General features: G+C 45.2%; 1 protein-coding gene across 2 annotated transcripts in view; it reads right to left on the bottom strand.

Annotated features, from left to right (window-relative positions):
- Positions 1 to 13,317: 13,317 nt before the first annotated feature.
- The window catches only part of LOC120042224 (fructose-1,6-bisphosphatase isozyme 2-like), a 32,813-nt gene continuing 26,603 nt past the window's right edge, over positions 13,318 to 19,527 (bottom strand). The window contains exons 7-8 of one of the 2 annotated variants that reach the window (XM_038987088.1): positions 17,825 to 17,944; positions 13,318 to 13,545 (exon numbers count right to left, since the gene is read on the bottom strand). In XM_038987088.1, coding sequence (XP_038843016.1) covers positions 13,360 to 13,545; positions 17,825 to 17,944 — 306 coding nt within the window. In that variant the 3' untranslated portion in view covers positions 13,318 to 13,359. The remainder of the gene's footprint in view (positions 13,546 to 17,824; positions 17,945 to 19,527) is intronic. The other variant, XM_038987089.1, reaches the window with a different exon arrangement.

Below are 19,527 nucleotides of genomic sequence, written 5' to 3' on the forward strand. Positions count from 1 at the left end.
CACACCAGACAACCCAGTCACACCAGACAACCCAGTCACACCAGACAACCCAGTCACACCAGACAACCCAGTCACACCAGACAATCCAGTCACACCAGACAACCCAGTCACACCAGACAATCCAGTCACACCAGACAACCCAGTCACACCAGACAACCCAGTCACACCAGACAACCCAGTCACACCAGACAACCCAGTCACACCAGACAACCCAGTCACACCAGACAACCCAGTCACACCAGACAACCCAGTCACACCAGACAATCCAGTCACACCAGACAACCCAGTCACACCAGACAATCCAGTCACACCTAGGGTTGTTAGGCTGACCGTATTACAGTCACACCGTTACCGCTGTTAGTGGGCACGGCTCCATGTAGAACCGTCCACTGGAGATCTCCTGACCCACCATACTCTCCGCCCCACGTACCCACTGCCACTGATGTGCCTTCACTCCTGTTAGGCTCTTAATGTTCCGCACCTTAATGCAGAGGTTGCAGAGGGCTTTACCTCCCACCACCTTAAACTTCCCCAGGCTCGGATTGTTAAAATCTAGCAATTGCTCCAGACCTCCTTGCCAGTCCCTAGTGTCTGCCATCACCTGCAGTGGCGGACATATTGGTGCCCCCTCCTTCTTTGGCCGCTCAGACAGGACTTCCAGGGTTTTCCACCCCTCCTCCCACCGCAGCCGCAGGTCACCCAGCATTAGTAAACCTGGAGTCATCAGTCGCCTCTGCAGGGTGGCCGACTGAACCGATTTCAAAAGGATGGCTGGGTTGTGGAAGATAGGCTCCTCCCACACCCCCTTCTCGAATGGGCCTTAGCAGCTGCCAGGCCCTCAGCACCGCAGAGTAAAAATCTCAGCCCCTCCAGCCTCATGAGGAACAGCCACCGGTCCAACCCTAATCCGCCAGCTCTCCACAGCAGCGCACATGCTGGTCCCTCCTGCTGGGCCCCTTCCTGCCGACATCAGTATGGCAGCAGTCTTTCTGCCGCCGTTAGTCAGAATGCAGCCACCCTGCTCTCCAGTTCCACCAGGCCCTGTCCTCCTTAGTGGACAGACATATACAACACTGCTGCCCTCAGCCAGTGACGTCCCGACCAGAAAAATATCCACCAGCTTGAGTTGCAGGTCTGTGAGCAGACCGGTGGGGGGGTTGAGGACAGCCAGTTTATGCTACAAGGAGGATGCCGCCAGGTTGTTGATTGACACCTGGGACAGGAGCCACCTCCACCTGGCCAGTCTTGATACCACAGCCTGTGAAAGCCCCTCCCAGTTCTTCCTGACCCACCTTTTCGAGCCCAGGTACACCTCCAAAATGTTAAGCCCTTCACAACCCCACTGCAAACCCCCTGGAAGAAGAGGGGGGGGGGGGTTATCCCTCCATGCCCCACATAACAGAGTTTTGCTCTTGCCCCACTTCACCTTAGCTGACGAGCTGACGTACACCTTCAGACTAGTCTCTAGTGCCTGCATATCCTGCCCATCCCTGACCATCATAGAAACATCCTCTGCATACGCCGACACTGCTATGCCTGTCCAGCACACTCACTGCAGTCTCCTGCGTAGCAGGCCCATAAAATGGTTCAATTGCTAGTGTATATAACTGCCCCGATAGAGGGCATCCTTGTCTAATGCACGGCCTCACCCAGACTGGCCTACTGAGCCCCTCTCCCACCTTGACCATCCATAACGCCCCAGCTTACAACATCTTCACACAGGCCACAAACCTTTCCCCAAACCCAAACACAGACATCACATTAAACAGATTCTCATGGTCCACTCTATCAAAAGCCTTCTCTTGGTCTAAAGAGACCAGTCCAAAGTTCACATTAGAACCTCTCGACAAGTCCAACATGTCCCTGATTAAGAACAAGTGATTGAGCGGCCCGGTAAACAATATGTCTGGTCCTTGTGTACTATAGAGTCCAGATGGGACTTCAGTCTGTTAACGAGGACCTTGGCAAATATCCTGTAGTCCACAGCAGAGCGATGCCACAGGCCTCCAGTTCTTAAGTAAACACAAGTCCTCTTTCTTGGGCAGGTGAGTCAGAACCGCCCGACGACAGCTCATCAGCAACTCTCCTACCCCGACGCACTCACGCAACACGCAAAAGAAGTCCAGTACAATTATTCCCCAGAAGTTCTGATAAAACTCCACTGGGAGTCCATCGACCCCCGGTGTACGGCCGGGGGACATCTGGGTTACGGCCTCTGCCAGTTCATGGGACAACAGGGGAATGTCCATTTCATCCCTCTGTGCCAGAGAGAGCTTAGGGAGTCCTGCGAACAAAACCTGAGCACACATAGGATCACACAGTTCTGCCCTATATAACTCAATATAAAACTCCACAGTCCGCTCCCACATCTCCCCCACCACAGAGGTCACCCGCCCATCCGATAGCCACATACAATGCATACCCTTGACTTCACCGCTCTTTCTTTCTGAACCAAAGGGAGGGGGATTAGAGTTAGGGAGGGAGTTTGCCTTAATCTGGAAAGAAAGTATTATACCAACTGAACTGGGTGTGTTAGGGTGTGTATTATAACAGAACTGGGTGTGTGTTATAACAGAACTGGGTGTGTTAGGGTGTGTATTATAACAGAACTGGGTGTGTTAGGGTGTGTGTTATAACAGAACTGGGTGTGTTAGGGTGTGTGTTATAACAGAACTGGGTGTGTTAGGGTGTGTGTTATAACAGAACTGGGTGTGTGTTATAACAGAACTGGGTGTGTGTTATAACAGAACTGGGTGTGTGTTATAACAGAACTGGGTGTGTTAGGGTGTGTATTATAACAGAACTGGGTGTGTGTTATAACAGAACTGGGTGTGTGTTATAACAGAACTGGGTGTGTTAGGGTGTGTGTTATAACAGAACTGGGTGTGTGTTATAACAGAACTGGGTGTGTGTTATAACAGAACTGGGTGTGTGTTATAACAACTGAACTGGGTGTGTTAGGGTGTGTATTATAACAGAACTGGGTGTGTTAGGGTGTGTGTTATAACAGAACTGGGTGTGTGTTATAACTGAACTGGGTGTGTTAGGGTGTGTATTATAACAGAACTGGGTGTGTTAGGGTGTGTGTTATAACAGAACTGGGTGTGTTAGGGTGTGTGTTATAACAGAACTGGGTGTGTTAGGGTGTGTATTATAACATAACTGGGTGTGTTAGGGTGTGTATTATAACAGAACTGGGTGTGTTAGGGTGTGTATTATAACAGAACTGGGTGTGTGTTATAACAACTGAACTGGGTGTGTTAGGGTGTGTATTATAACAGAACTGGGTGTGTTAGGGTGTGTATTATAACAGAACTGGGTGTGTGTTATAACAGAACTGGGTGTGTTAGGGTGTGTATTATAACAGAACTGGGTGTGTTAGGGTGTGTGTTATAACAGAACTGGGTGTGTTAGGGTGTGTATTATAACAGAACTGGGTGTGTTAGGGTGTGTGTTATAACAGAACTGGGTGTGTTAGGGTGTGTGTTATAACAGAACTGGGTGTGTTAGGGTGTGTATTATAACAGAACTGGGTGTGTTAGGGTGTGTATTATAACAGAACTGGGTGTGTTAGGGTGTGTGTTATAACAGAACTGGGTGTGTGTTATAACAGAACTGGGTGTGTATTATAACAGAACTGGGTGTGTTAGGGTGTGTATTATAACAGAACTGGGTGTGTTAGGGTGTGTGTTATAACAACTGAACTGGGTGTGTTAGGGTGTGTATTATAACAGAACTGGGTGTGTTAGGGTGTGTGTTATAACAGAACTGGGTGTGTATTATAACAGAACTGGGTGTGTTAGGGTGTGTGTTATAACAGAACTGGGTGTGTTAGGGTGTGTGTTATAACAGAACTGGGTGTGTGTTATAACAACTGAACTGGGTGTGTTAGGGTGTGTATTATAACAGAACTGGGTGTGTTAGGGTGTGTGTTATAACAACTGAACTGGGTGTGTTAGGGTGTGTATTATAACAGAACTGGGTGTGTTAGGGTGTGTATTATAACAGAACTGGGTGTGTGTTATAACATAACTGGGTGTGTTAGGGTGTGTATTATAACAGAACTGGGTGTGTGTTATAACAGAACTGGGTGTGTTAGGGTGTGTATTATAACAGAACTGGGTGTGTTAGGGTGTGTATTATAACAGAACTGGGTGTGTTAGGGTGTGTGTTATAACAACAGCACTGGGTGTGTTAGGGTGTGTATTATAACAGAACTGGGTGTGTTAGGGTGTGTATTATAACAGAACTGGGTGTGTGTTATAACAACTGAACTGGGTGTGTTAGGGTGTGTATTATAACAGAACTGGGTGTGTGTTATAACAACTGAACTGGGTGTGTTAGGGTGTGTATTATAACAGAACTGGGTGTGTGTTATAACATAACTGGGTGTGTTAGGGTGTGTATTATAACAGAACTGGGTGTGTGTTATAACAACTGAACTGGGTGTGTTAGGGTGTGTATTATAACAGAACTGGGTGTGTGTTATAACATAACTGGGTGTGTTAGGGTGTGTATTATAACAGAACTGGGTGTGTGTTATAACAGAACTGGGTGTGTTAGGGTGTGTATTATAACAGAACTGGGTGTGTGTTATAACATAACTGGGTGTGTATTATAACAGAACTGGGTGTGTGTTATAACAACTGAACTGGGTGTGTTAGGGTGTGTATTATAACAGAACTGGGTGTGTGTTATAACATAACTGGGTGTGTTAGGGTGTGTGTTATAACAGAACTGGGTGTGTGTTATAACAGAACTGGGTGTGTATTATAACAGAACTGGGTGTGTGTTATAACAGAACTGGGTGTGTTAGGGTGTGTATTATAACATAACTGTGTGTGTTAAGGTGTGTATTATAACAGAACTGGGTGTGTGTTATAACAACTGAACTGGGGGTGTTAGGGTGTGTATTATAACAGAACTGGGTGTGTGTTATAACAACTGAACTGGGGGTGTTAGGGTGTGTATTATAACAGAACTGGGTGTGTTAGGGTGTGTATTATAACAGAACTGGGTGTGTGTTATAACAACTGAACTGGGGGTGTTAGGGTGTGTATTATAACAGAACTGGGTGTGTTAGGGTGTGTATTATAACAGAACTGGGTGTGTGTTATAACAGAACTGGGTGTGTTAGGGTGTGTATTATAACAGAACTGGGTGTGTTAGGGTGTGTATTATAACAGAACTGGGTGTGTTAGGGTGTGTATTATAACAGAACTGGGTGTGTGTTATAACAGAACTGGGTGTGTGTTATAACAGAACTGGGTGTGTTAGGGTGTGTGTTATAACAGAACTGGGTGTGTTAGGGTGTGTATTATAACAGAACTGGGTGTGTGTTATAACAACTGAACTGGGTGTGTTAGGGTGTGTGTTATAACAGAACTGGGTGTGTTAGGGTGTGTATTATAACAGAACTGGGTGTGTATTATAACAGAACTGGGTGTGTTAGGGTGTGTATTATAACAGAACTGGGTGTGTGTTATAACAACTGAACTGGGTGTGTTAGGGTGTGTGTTATAACAGAACTGGGTGTGTTAGGGTGTGTATTATAACAGAACTGGGTGTGTTAGGGTGTGTATTATAACAGAACTGGGTGTGTATTATAACAGAACTGGGTGTGTTAGGGTGTGTATTATAACAGAACTGGGTGTGTGTTATAACATAACTGGGTGTGTGTTATAACAACTGAACTGGGTGTGTTAGGGTGTGTATTATAACAGCACTGGGTGTGTTAGGGTGTGTATTATAACAGCACTGGGTGTGTTAGGGTGTGTATTATAACAGCACTGGGTGTGTTAGGGTGTGTGTTATAACAGAACTGGGTGTGTTAGGGTGTGTGTTATAACAGAACTGGGTGTGTTAGGGTGTGTATTATAACAGAACTGGGTGTGTGTTATAACAGAACTGGGTGTGTGTTATAACAGAACTGGGTGTGTGTTATAACAGAACTGGGTGTGTTAGGGTGTGTATTATAACAGAACTGGGTGTGTTAGGGTGTGTATTATAACAGAACTGGGTGTGTTAGGGTGTGTATTATAACAGAACTGGGTGTGTTAGGGTGTGTATTATAACAGAACTGGGTGTGTTAGGGTGTGTATTATAACAGAACTGGGTGTGTTAGGGTGTGTGTTATAACAGAACTGGGTGTGTTAGGGTGTGTGTTATAACAGAACTGGGTGTGTGTTATAACAGAACTGGGTGTGTTAGGGTGTGTATTATAACAGAACTGGGTGTGTGTTATAACAGCACTGGGTGTGTTAGGGTGTGTGTTATAACAGAACTGGGTGTGTTAGGGTGTGTATTATAACAGAACTGGGTGTGTTAGGGTGTGTGTTATAACAGCACTGGGTGTGTTAGGGTGTGTGTTATAACAGAACTGGGTGTGTTAGGGTGTGTGTTATAACAGAACTGGGTGTGTGTTATAACAGAACTGGGTGTGTTAGGGTGTGTGTTATAACAGAACTGGGTGTGTTAGGGTGTGTGTTATAACAGAACTGGGTGTGTTAGGGTGTGTATTATAACAGAACTGGGTGTGTTAGGGTGTGTGTTATAACAGAACTGGGTGTGTTAGGGTGTGTGTTATAACAGAACTGGGTGTGTTAGGGTGTGTGTTATAACAGAACTGGGTGTGTTAGGGTGTGTATTATAACATAACTGGGTGTGTTAGGGTGTGTATTATAACATAACTGGGTGTGTTAGGGTGTGTGTTATAACAGAACTGGGTGTGTGTTATAACAACTGAACTGGGTGTGTTAGGGTGTGTGTTATAACAGAACTGGGTGTGTTAGGGTGTGTATTATAACAGAACTGGGTGTGTTAGGGTGTGTGTTATAACAGAACTGGGTGTGTTAGGGTGTGTATTATAACAGCACTGGGTGTGTTAGGGTGTGTGTTATAACAGAACTGGGTGTGTTAGGGTGTGTGTTATAACAGAACTGGGTGTGTTAGGGTGTGTGTTATAACAGAACTGGGTGTGTTAGGGTGTGTATTATAACAGAACTGGGTGTGTTAGGGTGTGTATTATAACAGAACTGGGTGTGTGTTATAACAACTGAACTGGGGGTGTTAGGGTGTGTATTATAACAGAACTGGGTGTGTTAGGGTGTGTATTATAACAGAACTGGGTGTGTTAGGGTGTGTATTATAACAGAACTGGGTGTGTTAGGGTGTGTATTATAACAGAACTGGGTGTGTGTTATAACAGAACTGGGTGTGTGTTATAACAGAACTGGGTGTGTTAGGGTGTGTGTTATAACAGAACTGGGTGTGTTAGGGTGTGTATTATAACAGAACTGGGTGTGTGTTATAACAACTGAACTGGGTGTGTTAGGGTGTGTGTTATAACAGAACTGGGTGTGTTAGGGTGTGTATTATAACAGAACTGGGTGTGTATTATAACAGAACTGGGTGTGTTAGGGTGTGTATTATAACAGAACTGGGTGTGTGTTATAACAACTGAACTGGGTGTGTTAGGGTGTGTGTTATAACAGAACTGGGTGTGTTAGGGTGTGTATTATAACAGAACTGGGTGTGTATTATAACAGAACTGGGTGTGTTAGGGTGTGTATTATAACAGAACTGGGTGTGTATTATAACAGAACTGGGTGTGTTAGGGTGTGTATTATAACAGAACTGGGTGTGTGTTATAACATAACTGGGTGTGTGTTATAACAACTGAACTGGGTGTGTTAGGGTGTGTATTATAACAGCACTGGGTGTGTTAGGGTGTGTGTTATAACAGAACTGGGTGTGTTAGGGTGTGTATTATAACAGAACTGGGTGTGTTAGGGTGTGTATTATAACAGAACTGGGTGTATTAGGGTGTGTGTTATAACAGAACTGGGTGTGTTAGGGTGTGTGTTATAACAGAACTGGGTGTGTTAGGGTGTGTATTATAACAGAACTGGGTGTGTGTTATAACAGAACTGGGTGTGTGTTATAACAGAACTGGGTGTGTGTTATAACAGAACTGGGTGTGTTAGGGTGTGTATTATAACAGAACTGGGTGTGTTAGGGTGTGTATTATAACAGAACTGGGTGTGTTAGGGTGTGTATTATAACAGAACTGGGTGTGTTAGGGTGTGTATTATAACAGAACTGGGTGTGTTAGGGTGTGTATTATAACAGAACTGGGTGTGTTAGGGTGTGTATTATAACAGAACTGGGTGTGTTAGGGTGTGTGTTATAACAGAACTGGGTGTGTGTTATAACAGAACTGGGTGTGTTAGGGTGTGTATTATAACAGAACTGGGTGTGTGTTATAACAGCACTGGGTGTGTTAGGGTGTGTGTTATAACAGAACTGGGTGTGTTAGGGTGTGTATTATAACAGAACTGGGTGTGTTAGGGTGTGTGTTATAACAGCACTGGGTGTGTTAGGGTGTGTGTTATAACAGAACTGGGTGTGTTAGGGTGTGTGTTATAACAGAACTGGGTGTGTGTTATAACAGAACTGGGTGTGTTAGGGTGTGTGTTATAACAGAACTGGGTGTGTTAGGGTGTGTGTTATAACAGAACTGGGTGTGTTAGGGTGTGTATTATAACAGAACTGGGTGTGTTAGGGTGTGTGTTATAACAGAACTGGGTGTGTTAGGGTGTGTGTTATAACAGAACTGGGTGTGTGTTATAACAGAACTGGGTGTGTTAGGGTGTGTATTATAACATAACTGGGTGTGTTAGGGTGTGTATTATAACATAACTGGGTGTGTTAGGGTGTGTGTTATAACAGAACTGGGTGTGTGTTATAACAACTGAACTGGGTGTGTTAGGGTGTGTGTTATAACAGAACTGGGTGTGTTAGGGTGTGTATTATAACAGAACTGGGTGTGTTAGGGTGTGTGTTATAACAGAACTGGGTGTGTTAGGGTGTGTATTATAACAGCACTGGGTGTGTTAGGGTGTGTGTTATAACAGAACTGGGTGTGTTAGGGTGTGTGTTATAACAGAACTGGGTGTGTTAGGGTGTGTGTTATAACAGAACTGGGTGTGTTAGGGTGTGTATTATAACAGAACTGGGTGTGTTAGGGTGTGTGTTATAACAGAACTGGGTGTGTTAGGGTGTGTGTTATAACAGAACTGGGTGTGTTAGGGTGTGTGTTATAACAGAACTGGGTGTGTTAGGGTGTGTGTTATAACAGAACTGGGTGTGTTAGGGTGTGTGTTATAACAGAACTGGGTGTGTTAGGGTGTGTGTTATAACAGAACTGGGTGTGTTAGGGTGTGTATTATAACAGAACTGGGTGTGTTAGGGTGTGTGTTATAACAGAACTGGGTGTGTTAGGGTGTGTATTATAACAGAACTGGGTGTGTGTTATAACAGAACTGGGTGTGTTAGGGTGTGTATTATAACAGAACTGGGTGTGTTAGGGTGTGTGTTATAACAACTGAACTGGGTGTGTTAGGGTGTGTATTATAACAGAACTATGTGTGTTAGGGTGTGTGTTATATCAACTGAACTGGGTGTATATATTGTGTGTCTGTATGTATACATTATTTATACAAGCAGTGGTTTTCCTTGTCCAGACCCCCTCACCCTGTGGAGTGTTGGAGATGTAATTGGGATATCTCTGGCATGCCTTCATGCCCTCATACCCCAGTTGTGGTCATATGATGTGTTTGTGTTTTCCCTTGCCGCTGAGCTCCGAGCCAGCTGACAGGCTGAAAGTCTGTTATGGTAGAGAAGGTCAGAAGTCATGGCACACTCTGAAAGGTTACCTTTCATCTTGTTTATCAGACCAAAATCACTGTCACGGTGTAGTTCCTAGTTGGATAGGAGAGGAGCTTGTTTATCAGACCTAGATCAGTGTTATGGTGTAGTTCCTAGTTGGAGAGGAGCTTGTTTATCAGACCTAGATCAGTGTTATGGTGTAGTTCCTAGTTGGAGAGGAGCTTGTTTATCAGACCTAGATCAGTGTTATGGTGTAGTTCCTAGTTGGATAGGAGAGGAGCTTGTTTATCAGACCTAGATCAGTGTTATGGTGTAGTTCCTAGTTGGATAGGAGAGGAGCTTGTTTATCAGACCTAGATCCCTGTCACGGTGTAGTTCCTAGTTGGATAGGAGAGGAGCTTGTTTATCAGACCTAGATCCGTGTCACGGTGTAGTTCCTAGTTGGATAGGAGAGGAGCTTGTTTATCAGACCTAGATCCCTGTCACGGTGTAGTTCCTAGTTGGATAGGAGAGGAGCTTGTTTATCAGACCTAGATCCCTGTCACGGTGTAGTTCCTGGTTGGATGGGAGAGGAGCTTGTTTATCAGACCTAGATCCCTGTCACGGTGTAGTTCCTGGTTGGATAGGAGAGGAGCTTGTTTATCAGACCTAGATCCCTGTCACGGTGTAGTTCCTGGTTGGATAGGAGAGGAGCTTGTTTATCAGGCCTAGATCCGTGTTATGGTGTAGTTCCTAGTTGGATAGGAGAGGAGCTTGTTTATCAGACCTAGATCCCTGTCACGGTGTAGTTCCTGGTTGAATGGGAGAGGAGCTTGTGTATCAGACCTAGATCCCTGTCACGGTGTAGTTCCTGGTTGGATAGGAGAGGAGCTTGTTTATCAGACCTAGATCCCTGTCACGGTGTAGTTCCTGGTTGGATAGGAGAGGAGCTTGTTTATCAGGCCTAGATCCATGTTATGGTGTAGTTCCTAGTTGGATAGGAGAGGAGCTTGTTTATCAGACCTAGATCCCTGTCACGGTGTAGTTCCTAGTTGGATAGGAGAGGAGCTTGTTTATCAGACCTAGATCAGTGTTATGGTGTAGTTCCTAGTTGGATAGGAGAGGAGCTTGTTTATCAGACCTAGATCACTGTTAAGGTGTAGTTCCTAGTTGGATAGGAGAGGAGCTTGTTGTTTATCAGGCCTAGATCAGTGTTATAGTGTAGTTCCTAGTTGGATAGGAGAGGAGCTTGTTTATCAGACCTAGATCCCTGTCACGGTGTAGTTCCTAGTTGGATAAGAGAGGAGCTTGTTTATCAGACCTAGATCCCTGTCACGGTGTAGTTCCTAGTTGGATAAGAGAGGAGCTTGTTTATCAGACCTAGATCCCTGTCACGGTGTAGTTCCTAGTTGGATAGGAGAGGAGCTTGTTTATCAGACCTAGATCCCTGTCACGGTGTAGTTCCTAGTTGGATAGGAGAGGAGCTTGTTTATCAGACCTAGATCCCTGTCACGGTGTAGTTCCTAGTTGGATAGGAGAGGAGCTTGTTTATCAGACCTAGATCAGTGTTATGGTGTAGTTCCTAGTTGGATAGGAGAGGAGCTTGTTTATCAGACCTAGATCCCTGTCACGGTGTAGTTCCTAGTTGGATAGGAGAGGAGCTTGTTTATCAGACCTAGATCACTGTTAAGGTGTAGTTCCTAGTTGGATAGGAGAGGAGCTTGTTTATCAGACCTAGATCAGTGTTATGGTGTAGTTCCTAGTTGGATAGGAGAGGAGCTTGTTTATCAGACCTAGATCAGTGTTATGGTGTAGTTCCTAGTTGGATAGGAGAGGAGCTTGTTTATCAGACCTAGATCCCTGTCACGGTGTAGTTCCTAGTTGGATAGGAGAGGAGCTTGTTTATCAGACCTAGATCAGTGTTATGGTGTAGTTCCTAGTTGGATAGGAGAGGAGCTTGTTTATCAGACCTAGATCCCTGTCACGGTGTAGTTCCTAGTTGGATAGGAGAGGAGCTTGTTTATCAGACCTAGATCACTGTTAAGGTGTAGTTCCTAGTTGGATAGGAGAGGAGCTTGTTTATCAGACCTAGATCAGTGTTATGGTGTAGTTCCTAGTTGGATAGGAGAGGAGCTTGTTTATCAGACCTAGATCCCTGTCACGGTGTAGTTCCTAGTTGGATAGGAGAGGAGCTTGTTTATCAGACCTAGATCCGTGTTATGGTGTAGTTCCTAGTTGGATAGGAGAGGAGCTTGTTTATCAGACCTAGATCTGTGTGTTAAGGTGTAGTTCCTAGTTGGATAGGAGAGGAGCTTGTTTATCAGACCTAGATCCGTGTTATGGTGTAGTTCCTAGTTGGATAGGAGAGGAGCTTGTTTATCAGACCTAGATCAGTGTTATGGTGTAGTTCCTAGTTGGATAGGAGAGGAGCTTGTTTATCAGACCTAGATCCGTGTTATGGTGTAGTTGCTAGTTGGATAGGAGGGGAGCTTGTGGTTTATCAGACCTAGATCCATGTTATGGTGTAGTTCCTAGTTGGATAGGAGAGGAGCTTGTGGTTTATCAGACCTAGATCAGTGTTATGGTGTAGTTCCTAGTTGGATAGGAGAGGAGCTTGTGGTTTATCAGACCTAGATCCGTGTTATGGTGTAGTTCCTAGTTGGATAGGAGAGGAGCTTGTTTATCAGACCTAGATCAGTGTTATGGTGTAGTTCCTAGTTGGATAGGAGAGGAGCTTGTTTATCAGACCTAGATCTGTGTTAAGGTGTAGTTCCTAGTTGGATAGGAGAGGAGCTTGTGGTTTATCAGACCTAGATCCGTGTTTTGGTGTAGTTCCTAGTTGGATGGGAGAGGAGCTTGTTTATCAGACCTAGATCAGTGTTATGGTGTAGTTCCTAGTTGGATAGGAGAGGAGCTTGTTTATCAGACCTAGATCTGTGTTAAGGTGTAGTTCCTAGTTGGATAGGAGAGGAGCTTGTGGTTTATCAGACCTAGATCCGTGTTTTGGTGTAGTTCCTAGTTGGATGGGAGAGGAGCTTGTTTATCAGACCTAGATAAGTGTTATGGTGTAGTTCCTAGTTGGATAGGAGAGGAGCTTGTTTATCAGACCTAGATCCGTGTTAAGGTGTAGTTCCTATGAAAGTAACTGCTACTTTATCTGGACCTTGTCTTTTCTTTATGCCGAATTAGCTTTGTCTCTATTTCCTTCTTCCCCTCCTTTCCTCCCCTCCTTTCCTTCTCTCTCTGATCAAAACTCTGATTGCCAGGGTGGACCGTTGGCAGCGCAGTCTAATCTTTAGCACACGTTACAAAACACAGACAAGTCAGCCCGGTCTCACGGTGCACTGCTGAGCATTGAAGATGTCTCTCAATACCTCAGGTTAGTTTGGCTTTAGGGGGACATTATTGATACTCTGTCTCACTACGGGCAGGCTGCTCTCTAGAGTATGAAGTGAGCCTAAATAAGGAGAAAGGAAACTGCATGAGACAAACAGCTGTCAGAGTTCTGGTTCTAGTAGAGTTGAGGATAGGGTTCCATGAACAGGAAGAGTGGAATATCTGAATCCTGAAATATGGGCCCTGGTCAAAAGCAGTGCACTATATAAAGAAGAGGGTGCCATTTGCTCTTCTTGCGATGGACAGAATTGTAGTTACTCATGTTTTTTGTTGTTGTTGTTGGTATTTATCTTTTATTCAAGTTTTGTTGTTGTTCTACTTGTGCTTCTTGACAAAGTCGAGGTACTCGTTGACGTCATCAGGAGAACCCACAATAAACGGAACTCGCTGGTGGATGTTGGTTGGAACCACGTCTAGGACACGCCCTTCTCCCGTAGTCGCCACGCCTCCACACTGCTCGATCAGGAAGGCGATGGGGTTGCACTCGTACAGCAAACGCAGCTAGGGAAGGGAGAGGAATACACACACCAAGATTAGGGGAATGTGAAGGAGTGATACACCGCTTCAACCTATTTAACTGGATTAGCCATTTATGCCTTTCATTACTTTCCTTCCCCATAGCCAGAGAGACCTGGGCCCTGTTTCCCCATAGCCAGAGAGCCCTGGGCCCGTTTTCCCCATAGCCAGAGAGACCTGGGCCCTGTTTCCCCATAGCCAGAGAGACCTGGGCCCTGTTTCCCCATAGCCAGAGAGACCTGGGCCCGTTTTCCCCATAGCCAGAGAGCCCTGGGCCCGTTTTCCCCATAGCCAGAGAGTCCTGGGCCCGTTTTCCCCATAGCCAGAGAGCCCTGGGCCCGTTTTCCCCATAGCCAGAGAGCCCTGGGCCCGTTTTCCCCATAGCCAGAGAGCCCTGGGCCCGTTTTCCCCATAGCCAGAGAGCCCTGGGCCCGTTTTCCCCATAGCCAGAGAGCCCTGGGCCCGTTTTCCCCATAGCCAGAGAGCCCTGGGCCCGTTTTCCCCATAGCCAGAGAGCCCTGGGCCCGTTTTCCCCATAGCCAGAGAGCCTCTACAACACTATTACTATAGCTATAATGGTATTATTACAGCTATAATGGTTTTACTACAGCTATAATGGTATTACTACAGCTATAATGGTATTACTACAGCTATAATGGTATTACTACAGCTATAATGGTATTACTACAGCTATAATGGTATTACTACAGCTATAATGGTATTATTACAGCTATAATGGTATTACTACAGCTATAATGGTATTACTACAGCTATAATGGTATTACTACAGCTATAATGGTATTACTACAGCTATAATGGTATTGCTACAGCTATAATGGTATTACTACAGCTATAATGGTATTACTACAGCTATAATGGTATTATTACAGCTATAATGGTATTACTACAGCTATAATGGTATTACTACAGCTATAATGGTATTACTACAGCTATAATGGTATTACTACAGCTATAATGGTATTACTACAGCTATAATGGTATTACTACAGCTATAATGGTATTACTACAGCTGTAATGGTAATACTACAGCTATAATGATATTACTACAGCTATAATGGTATTACTACAGCTATAATGGTATTACTACAGCTATAATGGTATTACTACAGCTATAATGGTATTACTACAGTTATAATGGTATTACTACAGCTATAATGGTATTACTACAGCTATAATGGTATTACTACAGCTATAATGGTATTACTACAGCTATAATGGTATTACTACAGCTATAATGGTATTACTACAGCTGTAATGGTATTACTACAGCTATAATGGTATTACTACAGCTGTAATGGTATTACTACAGCTGTAATGGTATTACTACAGCTATATCCTCACATGGTCTCTCCTGTCATTGCTATGCGGATGACACTCAACTACTTTCCTCCTTCCCCCCTTCTGACACCCAGGTGGCGAGACGCATCTCTGCATGCCTGGCAGATATCTCAGCTTGGATGTCGGCCCACCACCTCAAGCTCAACCTCGACAAGACAGAGCTGCTCTACATCCCAGAGAAGGCCTGTCCAGTCAAAGACCTCTCCATCACGGTTGACGACTCCACAATGTCCCCCTCCCAGAGTGTAAAGAACCTTGGTGTGACCCTGGACAACACCCTGTCGTTCTCTGTAAACATCAAAGCAGTGACCCACTCCTGCAGGTTCATGCTCTACAACATCTGTAGAGTACGACCTTCCCTCACACAGGAAGCAGTGACCCACTCCTGCAGGTTCATGCTCCACAACATCTGTAGAGTACGACCTTCCCTCACACAGGAAGTAGTGACTCACTCCTGCAGGTTCATGCTCCACAACATCTGTAGAGTACGACCTTCCCTCACACAGGAAGCAGTGACTCACTCCTGCAGGTTCATGCTCCACAACGTCTGTAGAGTACGACCTTCCCTCACACAGGAAGCAGTGACCCACTCCTGCAGGTTCATGCTCCACAACATCTGTAGAGTACGACCTTCCCTCACACAGGAAGCAGTGACTCACTCCTGCAGGTTCATGCTCCAGAACGTCTATAGAGTACGACCTTCCCTCACACAGGAAGTAGCGCAGGTCCTAATCCAGGCACTTGTAATCTCCCGTCTGGACTACTGCAACATGCTGTTGGCTGGGCTCGCCACTTGTGCCATTAAAACCCCTGCAACTTTTCCAGAACACTGCAGCCCACCTGGTTTTGAACCTTTCCCAAGTTCTCTCAGGTCACCCCGCTCCTCCACACACTCCACTGGCCTCCAGTTGAAACTCACATCCACTACAAGACCATGGTGCTAACCTACGGAACAGCAAGAGGAACTGTCCCTCCCTACCTTCAGCTATGCTCAAACCCTACACCCCAACCAGAGCACTCCGTTCTGCAACATCTTGTCTCTTGGCCCTCCCACCCCCACAGGAGGGCAGATCCCGCTCCGCCCAGTCCAAGCTTTTCTCTGTTCTGGTACCCCAATGGTGGACCAGCTTCCCCCTGAATCTAGGACATCAGAGTCCCTGCCCAGCTTCCCCCTGAATCTAGGACATCAGAGTCCCTGCTCATCTTCCCCCTGAATCTAGGACATCAGAGTCCCTGCCCATCTTCCCCCTGAATCTAGGACATCAGAGTCCCTGCCCAGCTTCCCCCTCAATCTAGGACATCAGAGTCCCTGCCCAGCTTCCCCCTCAATCTAGGACATCAGAGTCCCTGCCCAGCTTCCCCCTCAATCTAGGACATCAGAGTCCCTGCTCATCTTCCCCCCTGAATTTAGGACATCAGAGTCCCTGCTCATCTTCCCCCTGAATCTAGGACATCAGAGTCCCTGTCGATCTTCCCCCTTGAAGCTAGGACATCAGAGTCCCTGCCCATCTTCTGAAAACATCTGAAACCCGACCTCCTCAAACATTAACATCTTAAATAATCCCCCTCCTCACCTCGACCCCACCCCCACCCAAAAAATAAATAATAATAATACAAAAATAACACTTAACCAGCACACCCCCTCCTCACACTCCACCCCCTCCTCACACTCCACCCCCTCCTCACACTCCACCCCCTCCCCACACTCCACCCCCTCCCCGCACTCCACCCCCTCCCCGCACTCCACCCCCTCCCCACACTCCACCCCCTCCTCACACTCCACCCCATCCCCACACTCCACCCCCTCCTCACACTCCAAACCCTCCTCACACTCCACCCCCTCTGGATAAGAGAGTGTCAGCTAAATGACTCTAGATGAGAGTGTCTGCTAAATGACTCTGGATGAGAGTGTCTGCTAAATGACTCTGGATGAGAGAGTGTCTGCTAAATGACTCTGGATGAGAGAGTGTCTGCTAAATGACTCTGGATGAGAGAGTGTCTGCTAAATGACTCTGGATGAGAGAGTGTCTGCTAAATGACTCTGGATGAGAGAGTGTCTGCTAAATGACTCTGGATGAGAGTGTCTGCTAAATGACTCTGGATAAGAGAGTGTCTGCTAAATGACTCTGGATAAGAGAGTGTCTGCTAAATGACTCTGGATGAGAGTGTCTGCTAAATGACTCTGGATGAGAGTGTCTGCTAAATGACTCTGGATAAGAGAGTGTCTGCTAAATGACTCTGGGTGAGAGTGTCTGCTAAATGACTCTGGATGAGAGTGTCTGCTAAATGACTCTGGATAAGAGAGTGTCTGCTAAATGACTCTGGATGAGAGTGTCTGCTAAATGACTCTGGATGAGAGAGTGTCTGCTAAATGACTCTGGATGAGAGAGTGTCTGCTAAATGACTCTGGATGAGAGAGTGTCTGCTAAATGACTCTGGGTGAGAGAGTGTCTGCTAAATGACTCTGGATGAGAGAGTGTCTGCTAAATGACTCTGGACGAGAGAGTGTCTGCTAAATGACTCTGGATGAGAGTGTCTGCTAAATGACTCTGGATGAGAGTGTGTCTGCTAAATGACTCTGGATGAGAGCGTCTGCTAAATGACTCTGGATGAGAGAGTGTCTGCTAAATGACTCTAGATGAGAGTGTCTGCTAAATGACTCTGGATAAGAGAGTGTCTGCTAAATGACTCTGGATAAGAGTGTCTGCTAAATGACTCTGGATGAGAGTGTCTGCTAAATGACTCTGGATAAGAGAGTGTCTGCTAAATGACTCTGGATGAGAGTGTCTGCTAAATGACTCTGGATGAGAGTGTTAAACCTACCTAGCCCTTGGGGCTCTTCTTGTTGATAGGGTTAGGGCTAAAGGTCAGGAGTTAGGGGTTAGAGGTCAAGGGTTAAACCTACCTTTCCCTTAGGGCTCTTTTCATTGGCGGGGTACATGAAGATTCCTCCATATGCGATGGTGCGATGGACGTCTGCCACCATAGATCCCACGTACCTCGCTCCATAGGGGGCGCTACCGTCCTATAGGGGCGGAGACAACACCATCAGACACTGAACTCACTCATCACCATACACTGTTATCAAAACAACTCTGATTGATACCTTCACATCCATATCCGTTTGCCAGAGCCGTAGATGAAGCTACTACAGTAGCAAACAACAGGAGGCTATGCACAGCTACACAGCAAATTTGCAAGTGTTAAAATCTCAGTGTTAACTGAGTGTTGATTCTAGTGGGGGTAACACCAGTGTTATAGCTGAGTGTTGATTCTAGTGGGGTTAACACCAGTGTTATATCTGAGTGTTGATTCTAGTGGGGTTAACACCAGTGTTATATCTGAGTGTTGATTCTAGTGGGGTTAACACCAGGGTTATATCTGAGTGTTGATTCTAGTGGGGTTAACACCAGTGATATATCTGAGTGTTGATTCTAGAGGGGTTAACACCAGTGTTATATCTGAGTGTTGATTCTAGTGGGGTTAACACCAGTGTTATATCTGAGTGTTGATTCTAGTGGGGTTAACACCAGTGTTATATCTGAGTGTTGATTCTAATGTGGTTAACACCAGTGTTAACTGAGTGTTGATTCTAGTGGGGTTAACACCAGTGTTATATCTGTGTTGATTCTAGTGGGGTTAACACCAGTGTTATATCTGAGTGTTGATTCTAATGTGGTTAACACCAGTGTTAACTGAGTGTTGATTCTAGTGGGGTTAACACCAGTGTTATATCTGTGTTGATTCTAGTGGGGTTAACACCAGTGTTATATCTGTGTTGATTCTAATGGGGTTAACACCAGTGTTATATCTGTGTTGATTCTAATGGGGTTAACACCAGTGGTATCAACACTGCGTGGTGTTGTTGTTAATGGACTGTGTTGAGTTAATTTCCGTTAACTCTCGGAGTGAAAAAATATGTTGAAGGGCCTCTTTATCATATTTCCCAGGATGCTTTGTTGCAGGTTGATTTTTAGAATGTTTCTGCATGCACATTGATTCATTAATCTTATACTATACAAAGAATAATAACTTAAATGTTTCTAAACTAATCCAATCTGTAAGGGGTTGGACTTATTGCACCTGTTACTAAGATGTTCCAGTTTACATGGTTTAGGTAGTATTGGTTGTCAAGTCCTTCACGACAGCAGTCAGGCTGAATGCCGGTGGTGGGGGATACAATATTCCAATTGTTGGATATCCTCCCTCTGGCTGGATTCCGATAGGAATAACTAATCTCTTCACAAACCAGCGTATTGTGACTTGCAGGTCTGATGAGCCAGGATTTTCAGAACACGATGTTGAGGACAACTAGGCCATAACTAAAGGCCTTCTGAAATGTATAATGTACAGTCACAAAAGGTTAAATTTCAATTAAAATACATTCACTTAGGCAGTCACTTGGTGAAGGATCCAGTGCCAAAAATGTATTAATGTAACAACTATGTCTCTGTCACTAACAAACATGGTCATGGGTGGACATCTCTCACATTCACTTGAAAAGCCTGCTGGGAAATATGCAATTTTGGTATTTGGAATTTTATTAAGATCCCCATTAGCTGTTGCAAAAGCAGCAGCTACTCTTCCTGGGGTTCCACACAGAACATG

The sequence above is a fragment of the Salvelinus namaycush genome, unplaced genomic scaffold, assembly GCF_016432855.1.
Source record: "Salvelinus namaycush isolate Seneca unplaced genomic scaffold, SaNama_1.0 Scaffold640, whole genome shotgun sequence".
Classification (NCBI taxonomy): Eukaryota; Metazoa; Chordata; class Actinopteri; order Salmoniformes; family Salmonidae; genus Salvelinus; species Salvelinus namaycush.